At 29.6% G+C, this 10251-nt stretch overlaps 2 protein-coding genes across 3 annotated transcripts; both read right to left on the bottom strand.

Annotated features, from left to right (window-relative positions):
• Positions 1–438: 438 nt before the first annotated feature.
• LOC134681350 (histone H3.v1-like) lies at positions 439–3920 on the bottom strand. Its single transcript, XM_063540934.1, has 4 exons — positions 2705–3920; positions 1910–2062; positions 1525–1706; positions 439–835 (listed from the first exon to the last, which is right to left on the bottom strand). Exons 1-3 carry the CDS (start codon positions 2933–2935, stop codon positions 1536–1538), a joined length of 555 nt encoding a protein of 184 aa, XP_063397004.1. The 5' UTR covers positions 2936–3920; the 3' UTR covers positions 439–835; positions 1525–1535.
• A 344-nt stretch (positions 3921–4264) lies between these two features.
• On the bottom strand, positions 4265–7180 carry LOC134681351 (uncharacterized). Of its 2 annotated transcripts, none has more exons than XM_063540937.1 (4): positions 6510–7180; positions 6238–6327; positions 5970–6042; positions 4265–5450 (listed from the first exon to the last, which is right to left on the bottom strand). In XM_063540937.1, exons 1-4 carry the CDS (start codon positions 6831–6833, stop codon positions 5284–5286), a joined length of 654 nt encoding a protein of 217 aa, XP_063397007.1. In that variant the 5' UTR covers positions 6834–7180; the 3' UTR covers positions 4265–5283. The 2 variants fall into 2 exon arrangements, with proteins under 2 accessions (XP_063397007.1, XP_063397006.1); XM_063540936.1 differs by having other exon boundaries at positions 4265–5664; positions 6510–7178.
• Positions 7181–10251: the final 3071 nt, after the last annotated feature.

Raw genomic sequence — 10251 nt, forward strand, 5'->3', positions numbered from 1 at the left:
AACATTAGAACAATGGGGAATAGCACCTTCAAACATTAGAACAATGGGGAATAACACCTTCAAACATTATGTCAATGGGGAATAACACCTTCAAATGGGGAATAACACCTTCAAACACACCAGTGAAATACATTGGACAATGGGGAATAACACCTTCAAACACGATGAAAATATTACAAATAAATTTTAGATTAAAATATAAGAGACATATTCTTTGGTAAATTAAACACAATTATGAAAATGGGGAATTACACCTTCAAACGCACCAGTGAAATACATTGTGCAATGGGGAAAAAGACCTTCAAACACGATGAAAATATTACAAATAAATTTCTTAAATTTTAGATTAAAATATATGAGACATATTCTTTGGTAAATTAAACACGTGAAAATCGCATGTTTAATATTTTCCTTAAAATATCGGAAAAGTTCTCCCTATTGAACAAAAGTCCGAGTGAATTTAAAACAGACCCTGGGACGTTCTTTAAATGAATGAATATCTCTTCAGATGTGAAATGGCTGCATTCCCTTATCATTTTATTTAATTGATATCTTTGATCAAAAATTTCCTCGGCAGCATTAAACACATCTAATTCGGCAAATCCAGGATTTAAAACAAATTGAAAGTCTGCATAATCCATAAAAATAATTAAAATTGGTGAGGGAATTTTACAAAAAAAATCTCTCATTTGAATATCACATTTTGTTGTTAATTTATTATAAATACATGCAACAGATAAAGTTCTTAATGAAGGTGGAGCTGACCGCTTTCGTTTTTCACTCAGTGTCTTTTTTTCTACTTCTTCTCCCATTGTCCTTTTTCTGTTCTGATTGGCTAAAAGAAATAAATAAGATACATAAACTCTAGTAAAATAGTTTTCACATCATAAATCTACAGATACATGCATGAAAACAAATGAACAAAGTGCGACACCTGTATTAAGAAATTGGATTTCATAATGGAGATTTCTAAAATAAATGAAAAGGATGAATTGAGTAGTGCAAATGTGGAAGAATATTCACTTAAAATGACAGATGAGCATGATTACAATTTTATCAATATGGATACAGCTGAAATCAGTGACCAGTTTCCACAACTGCACAGGCTTGGTGCAAAGATGAAAATTGTCGGATTGTTATTCTGTTCGATAACTCTAGCAGTTATATTAATAAATGGGCCATTAAACAGTGAAAATGATCCTCCATTCATATCTGATGATGTTAAACGAAACAGTAGCGGAAACGATTTATTTTGTAATAAAATGGACACTTTTGCTTTATCTGAAGATATTTTTGTAAATACATGTATATTGAATAGTGAACTGTTTGTATTATTGAGAAATGATCCTCTTAGAAATGAGATCGCTTTAAATCAAAGGCAATGGTTTTATCTTAAAGCGAGTATTTCACATATTGATAAATCAATCTTTGATTGGAAAAATGTTGCTAAGTTATAAATGATTTCTATCCTAACTATTGTATATAAGAACATATTAGAAACAGAATAAAAATTTGATCACTTACTGGTGTTATCTTCACTCGCCATCTTCAACTGCTTCAGAAAGTATGAATCCAGCTCCAGCTGTTTTCTTTTTCTTCTTTAGCCCCTTGAACGGGCCAGATTCTGCTGCAACAATCACCTTTCTGACGTCCGACTCTGACACTCCCGCCTCCTCATCGCTATCGCTGATAGCAATCACCTTTCTCTAAAATAAGAATATCATAATATAGAAAATTATCTTAAAATTTTAAAGTTATTTCAATGTTTTCAATTTTTTTTTTTTTTTTTTTTTTTTTTTTTCTTTTTATGGTACATTTAATTGGATAATTACTTTAAATTCATAAACTTGAAAATTATAACTACTTATTTTGATTTACATAGAAAAAAAAAAAAAAAAAGTTGTTTTACCTTTCTTTTCAAAGTAACTTTTTTTACTTCTTCTTCTTCTACTTCTTCTTCTTCTTCTTCTTCTTCTTCTTCTTCTTCTTCTTCTTCTTCTTCTTCTTCTTCTTCTTCCTCTTCAACAACTATAACCTTCTTTTTCCTGCTAGGTTTTTGCAGCTAAAAAAATTAATATATAATAAAAACAATTGAACGTGTAAGAAATCATATAAATCAACGTTTGCTGTGGGAAAGAAATTCGTATTTATTAGCGGTTGAGAAATTTACCTAGAAACAAAAATGTTGAAATATCTGCAACTGAACGTTTATCAAAACATTTTTTACTTGCTATCAATAACTTTGAAAATTAATACTAACAGTGGTGAAATCAACCCAGAAACAAGTGAAATATCTGCAGCTGAACGCAAGCCGCTTGTAAATACTCTCTATCAATAACTTACTTTTAACTAAAACGTTTGTTGTATATTAAACCTATAAAGTATATATTTATGTTCAATTATTTGCTGTTGAAGGATAATTAGAACGTTTATCATATAGTTTTTACTCGCTTTCAATAACTTTGAAAATTATGTGTACTTACTAGCAGTAGTGAAATTTACGAAAAAACATATAAGGTGAAACATCTGCAGCTGGTGCTTTTATTAAACACTCGCAATATCTTACTTTAAAATAATTTTGTAGATCGCTCCTATTTCTTAGAGAATAAAATATATATCACGCTCAACTATTTGCTGCTGAACGATAATAATTTAGCTATATGTTCATGTAAATATTTACTGCTAAATATTAGAAATCACTAACCTGTTTTTTTATTTCTGCCTCAGCTTTTAAAAGAACTGGCTTCAGATTGCATAGCTCTTTAAACTCATCAGTCCCAAGAGTTATGCTTCTGCTACTTGTTAAACTGCCTATGTGGATATAAACATATCCCTTGTACGGTGTAACCGCAATGTTCTTCTTTCTTCCAAAATTCAACTCAGCCCGCTCTACTTCTCCACCAAATCCCCTCATGTACTCAACCTGGTTCATCATTTTTATCGCTTTATGATAGAATTGAGTGTACCGCGTTAATAAAGGAATAAAGCTTCCGTTTCATTAAATTATGAATAATAGTTTCCAACACTTATTTACTCCTAAAGGCTCGCCAACCTTCCATTATCCATGTTACACCATTTTATTAATTCATATGTAATTTCAGTGTAGATCTGTCCCGATCGCGATTTTTCATGTCAGATTGATCTCCAATATTGCGGCAGTATTTGGATAATACACCTTCTGTTTACATTAAATCTTAGTTCATCAGTTTAAATATAAAGTGTTTATCACCTTTCAAATTTGAAAAGTGATCATTACTCAATAAATTTTGATTGTTTTTATTTAAGATCAATTATATATTATAGATTTGTTCGAACCGGATTTTGATGGTTATTTTTTACATCTCATTACTATTTTTTCTCTCTATATATAATTTTTCCTTCATTAAAACAAAACCTATTTTCTTTTCTTTTCTTTGGATCATATTTTCAATGGTAAATCGAGTTGGATTTTGACGATTATTTTTACATCTCATTACTATCTCCTTTTTTTTTCTCTCTCTCTCTCGCTCTAATTTTTTTCATCGTTAAAACACCTTTTTTCTTTTCTTTGGATCATAGTTTCAATGGTGAATCCTATCTCCTTTTTCTCTCTCTCTATTTTTTCCTTCGTTAGAACATAAGCGACTTTTTTCTTTTCTTTGGATCATCTTTTCTTTGGATCATATTTTCAATGGTGGATCATATCTCCTTTTTCTCTCTCTCTCTATTTTTCCCCCTACATGCTACTTTTTTCTTTTCTTTTCTTTGGATCGTAGTTAATTGTTTTGCTCATGACTTTTTTGCAGCTAGCTAATTTTTCCCATGTGTAAATATTTCATTTGATAAGATTTGAGATTGAAGCTTGTGGATTACCATCTTTTATAATTAATAGTTGATAAAAATGTTTTAAGCAAAGTTTTTGTTTTGCAAATTTCTAGATATGCTCTTTTCTTTTCTTTGGATCATTGTAAATGGCGAATCTTGTTTTGTTCATGACTTTTTTTTCAGCTAGCTTCTTTTTTCCTGTGTAAATATTTCATTTTCTTGACAAGATTTGAGATTGAAGCTTGTGGTTTGACCTCTTTGAAGAGTTGTCTCATCAGCAATTAAACCATATTTCTTTTATAATTAATAAATTTAAAGTAGATAAAAATTAATTAAGCAAAGTTTTTGTTTGCAAATTTCTAGATGATATACAAATGGTGTCAACTGGTAATCATCCACATTGATTGGGGTAGCAATGCAGTGGGAAAAGTTTAAGAAAAGTCTAATTTATTAACACATATCAAATACAAATACTTTATTCCATGAAACAACATAGTAAGTTTCAAAACAAATCAAGTTTTCTGCACTATTTATATAACAATTGTAAATAATATAAACAAGAGAACTATCAAATGAAATTTGGTTATAAAAAACTTACATCATTTGTAATGCACCATTTTTTTCACATAAAACATGTTATAGAAAGCACCATGACAGCGGTTACAAATCAAGAATTTTTATATATTTATCTCTAGGTTTAACTTAATCATATAGCACTATAAAAAGTAATAAAAACAAAAGAAAAAAAGTTTAAGCAAACACAATATGATAAAATATGCGATAATATGTTGTAATTAAATTTGGATGCTGTAAATTCTCATATGAAAAAATTCCAAAGATGAAAATGATGATAAAGTAAACATAAAAACAAAAAGTTCTCCAAACATTATATACATATATATATTATTTACATATATACAATAATACCAATCATATTTGTTTTTTAATTTAATTTATTTCTATTACAAAACTAAACATATGTAAATGGAAAACTAAAAAGAATAATTTAATGAAAGGAATAGATTAATAATGAACTTTAATACCAGAGAAAGTAGATTATTTAATGAAAAGAATAGATTTATAATGAAATTTATGGTTTGAATGAGCATGAAACATATAAACTAAGGTGAATTTATAAAAACAAACTACATGTATACTACTATTTACAATATAATAAAATGAGAGTAGAGAAATGCGAGTATAATCAAAATCTTTTCTTTAATTAAAATAAAGTGTAACTAATCCAAATAAATCAAATGAAAGAAAATTGAAAAGTTTTGGTGATATAATTTTTCATAATATAAGTAGATTTGTAGAATACATCCTCATCAGTGATTATTAAAATTTAGATAACAGTGTATAAATAAGTTTATAAAATTTAGAAAAAAGATTATAAAATTTAGAAAAAAAAAAATAAAAAAAATATAAAATTTAGAAAAAAAATTTAAAAAATTTCATAAAATTTAAAAGTTTAGAAAATTAATCATAGGTTAGTCTCTGTGGCCGAATAGATATCCTGTTTGATCTTCTCAATATTCTTGGTGGTTGTTGTTGTGCTGGGGCTACTCGTCTGTTATTTTCACGTGGTGGAAAAAAATAATTTATAATTTCTTGAAGCCTTTCATAAATTGCGATGAGGATATATTCTACAAATTAAAAAGTAGTAAATACAGAGATAGATATTAACTTAAACAGTTTTTTTTGGTGTATTAACAAAATCTGCAATTTCTATTTCGGATAGTGAATCTGCATCGACATTGAAGGAGAATTGGTGTTGGCGGAAATTGGTTTTTGCAGTTCTCTTCTTTTTGCAGATGCAAAATAACATCAGCGACAAGAGCATAACACATGCTAGAGATGCTGTAAAGATAAATTTGAATATGTCACTTACTTTAAAAATTATAAAATATATTGATATATATAAATAGATTAGACCATTGGTTTTTCTGTTTGAATTGTCTTTATAGCTTACTGTTTGGTGTGAGCTTTTGCTCTGTGTTGAAGGTCATACTTTGATCTATAATACATTGGCACTCATACCGCATCTTTTTCTTATTTATAAATAAGTGTTTTTATTAGAACATGTATATATTTTTATTTTATTTATTTATTTTATTTTTATATTGTTTGTCAATCAAATAAATAAATTAAATTTAGATACTTACCAAAAATCATTATAAGAATGATCTTAATATTATCTAGACCCTTGTCTTCCTCCTGTGCATGTGGTGTTGACTTCTGAAATAAAGAAATAAAATCATGTATTTCATGAAAATGTTGATATTAAAAAATCTTATCCTTCACATTTTAATTTGTTTTTAAGCACTATACTATAGAGAATACAAATTGACTCGTTCATGTACATGTATTTCCTAATAAAAATAGAAAACAAAACGGACGTTTTAATTAAAAAAATATCAGATAAATGCTTACCAGTTGTTTATCAGTGGTGCCGATTGACAATGTGGATCCTGGTGTTACTCTTGTTGCTGCTGTTGTTGTTGTAGAAGCTATGACTCCATTCTGTAAAAAAAAAATATACATAATGTAAGAAATGTTTTACACAATAAAATTAATAAATAATATATAAGATCTGCTCATAGTTTAGGTTGTTTCTAGTCACTTTACATATAGAGACAATACTACGTGATTACTTTAAAGCTCTTATTATTCTGTTATTCTTTTCTAATTTCCTATATACTTACATCACAATGTATACCATTAACAATTGTTATTGTTTCTGGTGCTGCTAAAACATTGCTGCATTTAGAATTTCCTTGTTTGATCTCAATTGAATGCAGGTCTCTATTATTTGCAAGGTCCAATTGTCCGGCAACAAAAAATCTTTCGAATACGACTTTCTTTACATCTAGTCGGATTCTGGTGTTGTAGAGCCCTGCTCCAGTCCATCTGCAATGGAGAGTATCCCCCTCCACTGTGCATACATCTCTCAATTCATGCGAGCATGAAACAGCTGACATTGTGAAACAAATGATGATGAATATAAACATGGTGTTGATGGGTGACATTTTGCAAATATTTTGAGGAATTAAATACCCGGATGAGAAATAAAAACAATAGTCTAATTAGGGAATAAATTAGGGGTAATTAATTCCGTGATATATGGTTGGGATAAGAGTGGTAGATGGATAAGGTTTAATTAATGTTTGAGTATGGATTGTTTTAATAAATAATAATAATAGTTTTTACAATATACGCTAGGGTTAGGGTTAATTAATATATTTTCAATTCTTATTCATTTTTTGTTACAAATGAAACTTAAAAGTTTTATAAAATTTCTTCTCTCAACGCGAAGTCATTTAATCTTCTATTTTTTCAGTTTTACTTTTAACTTCTTTATCCAAAATATTAACAATTTAAATTGTCTATATGTTAAATGCGATGGAAAATAAATCATAATATTCTTTTATAAGTGAAAAAACAAAATTTTCATTTAATATTATACAACAGTTATATTATGTAATTTTCTTGACGTCTGCAAAATTCAACGTGTGAAAAAATCAAAACAGTCTTTTATATTTCTACAAATTTTAAAATCCAATATTTTGATATTATTCAACAAATATATTATACAATTTTGCTAGCGGGAACAAATTTTTGTCAACGTGGCAAAAATATTTGCTGCTGCCACACAATATATACTACTAATTATATTGAAAATATGATATGTGGAATATCAGTTGATGACAACCCTACTACTATATCAAAGTGCTTCCCAAGAAATCTGTAAAACACAAAAGTCTGAAAGCTCTAACATACCCCCACTCCGAAAAGAGGGCTCACTATCATCTGACGCAAAGGCAAAATCTAACATTACAAATGAACAGTTCAAAAGAGCATTCACACCTGTAACATCTACAGATAATCCAATACCAGATAAGGGAATCAGTAAACATCCGCAGATGCTTGATATTACGATACAAAAACAGGGCATAGAAGAACTTCTAAATAATATCAATATCAACAAAGCCGCTTGGCCTGATCTCATCCATGGAAAAAAATAAAAAGAATGTAAGTCATCTATCACTCCCATCTTATCAATTATATTCCAAACATCACTGAACTATGGAAAGATCTCAAACGACTGGCGTCACACAAGTGTATGTCAAGCATTCAAAAAAGTCGACAAACACGATCCTATAAACTATTGCCCAATATCATTAACTTGCATCTGCTGCAGACTATTAGAACATGTTGTAGCTAGTAGTATCATGAAACATCTGGAAAAAATACAATATGACTTACAACATGGTTTTTGATCCTCCCGCTCCTGTGAAACTCAGCTAATATAATTATTCAAGATCTTGCAAATTCAAATAATAAAACCTCCAAATAGACATCATAACAATGGATTTTGCAAAAGCGTTTGATAAAGTTGCACACATTAACCTCATGTATAAAATTGGTTTCTACGGTATAAATTGCAATGCATATCATTGGATTCAAGATTTCTTAACAAACAGAAAACAAACAGTAGTCCTTGAAGGTGAAACATCAAATAAAATTCCTATAACATCTGGGATATCCCGAGGCACAGTACTTGGTCCTATTTTATTGTAAATCTTTATCAATGATATAGCAGAATATATTGAACATAGTACATTAAGATTGTTTGCAGATGAAAGCATTATTTATAAAAAAAAAATTAAAAAAACAGATGACGCATTTAAATTATAGTCTGACTTAGAAGCGGCCGGCAGGTGGGAGCAGGATTGGCTCAGGCATTTTAACCCTGATAAATGCAACATTCTCAATGTAACTCAAAACGGCAAACCTTTAGACTTCGCTTTTAAATTACATAATCTCTTTCTAGAAAAAAGTCGTCTCTACAAAATATTTAGGCTTAACTCTTCAATCAAATTCAAAATGGGACAAACATATCGATAACATGAAATCAAAGGCAAAACAGTTCCTTGTGTGTATTCGAAGAAAGATAAAACTAGCCTCACCGAAAGTTCAATCTCTTGGATATAAAGCTCTTGTGCGACCAAAGTTAGAGTACTGCTCAACAATTTGGGACCCACATCAAATCCAGCAAATCAAAAGTTCAGAGAAAAGCCGGACGCTTCTCATGCAACTGCTTCCATAACACCAGCGCGGCACTGGAATGATGACAGATCTAAATTGGTTACCCCTGGAAATTAGGCGTTTACGATATGGACTCGTTTTTCTTTTACCAAATTATTAATGAAATTGTTGCAGTCGCTACACTCAAGTTTTGGATCCCACTAGACAATAGGACCAGACATAGCAATCCACACTTATTTTGGTAAATACAAACATCTAAAGTGCTTAGACAGTTTTAAATATTCATTATATCCACAAACAGTTATAAATTGGAATCATCTGCCACAACAAATAGTATCATGCAGTACAGTACAGGGATTAAAGAGTATGATCTCATAATCTGCTCTTATCCCCATATTCTATCCCTAACTATTCAGTTATGAAAACATTTTATCAAAACATTTTTTTTCAAATGTACATACATTATTGTGATTTTTTGATTTTGTTATTTTTGATTTTTTTCTTGTTTTAAATTATAAATTTCATAGTCGACGCCCGGTGAATAATCTTCAATAATTGAAGGATCGCTAGAAACCTAAATAAGATGAAGAAGAGGAGATGACATTGGACGATCCATTGTTGATTTGAGTGTGTTATTTACTTATAAAGACATAATAGCTAAATAATTCTTAAAGTACGATGAAATATTTTCTTGCATACTGAGAACAAATTAAAAACTGTAATTTGTTCTACAAAGCGGTCATTTGGGACAAAGGCTGCTGACAAGAAACAAAGGGTAGTTGTAAGGTAGAGGCCAAACTCAGAAATAGTGGTGACGTTGCTTCACTTAACTATCAACAAAGCATAGTAATGAGGACTTAACCGCTGTTTCGCAGTTCGGGTAGATGCAGAAGACTAACTAAGGGCGTTGAATTTGCTGTTGGTGTGAATGCATATCTAGTGATGCGTATACATACATCCCGTACCATGTGAACCATAGAAAGTGGTGGATTGAACCTGGTTTCATAGCGTTAAACCTCACACTTGTATGACAGTCGAATCAAATTCTTTCCATCATAGCTTCAACGATATGCAGTGGCTACCTTAGCTAGCTTCCTGTAAAGGCAAGCACATTTTACCATGTGTTTATTTAATTTATTTGTTAACTTGTTTCATTGTTTGATTTGTTTATGTATTTTCTCTTTTTGTTTTTTATCTATAAATCTATTGATTTCTTTTGATGTTATCTATTCTTTTTTTTAATTTTTTTTTGTGTGATATCGTTGTGACTTTTCTTTATTTGTTATTTAGTACTGATGTATTGATATTTGTTTTTATTAATTTAGCTCTTATATCTTGTTTTTTTTATTAACTACTGTAAATTTTAAAACGCGCGTGCACATTATTTCAGGTATGTTT

This window comes from Mytilus trossulus, chromosome 8 (genome assembly GCF_036588685.1).
Source record: "Mytilus trossulus isolate FHL-02 chromosome 8, PNRI_Mtr1.1.1.hap1, whole genome shotgun sequence".
Classification (NCBI taxonomy): domain Eukaryota; kingdom Metazoa; phylum Mollusca; class Bivalvia; order Mytilida; family Mytilidae; genus Mytilus; species Mytilus trossulus.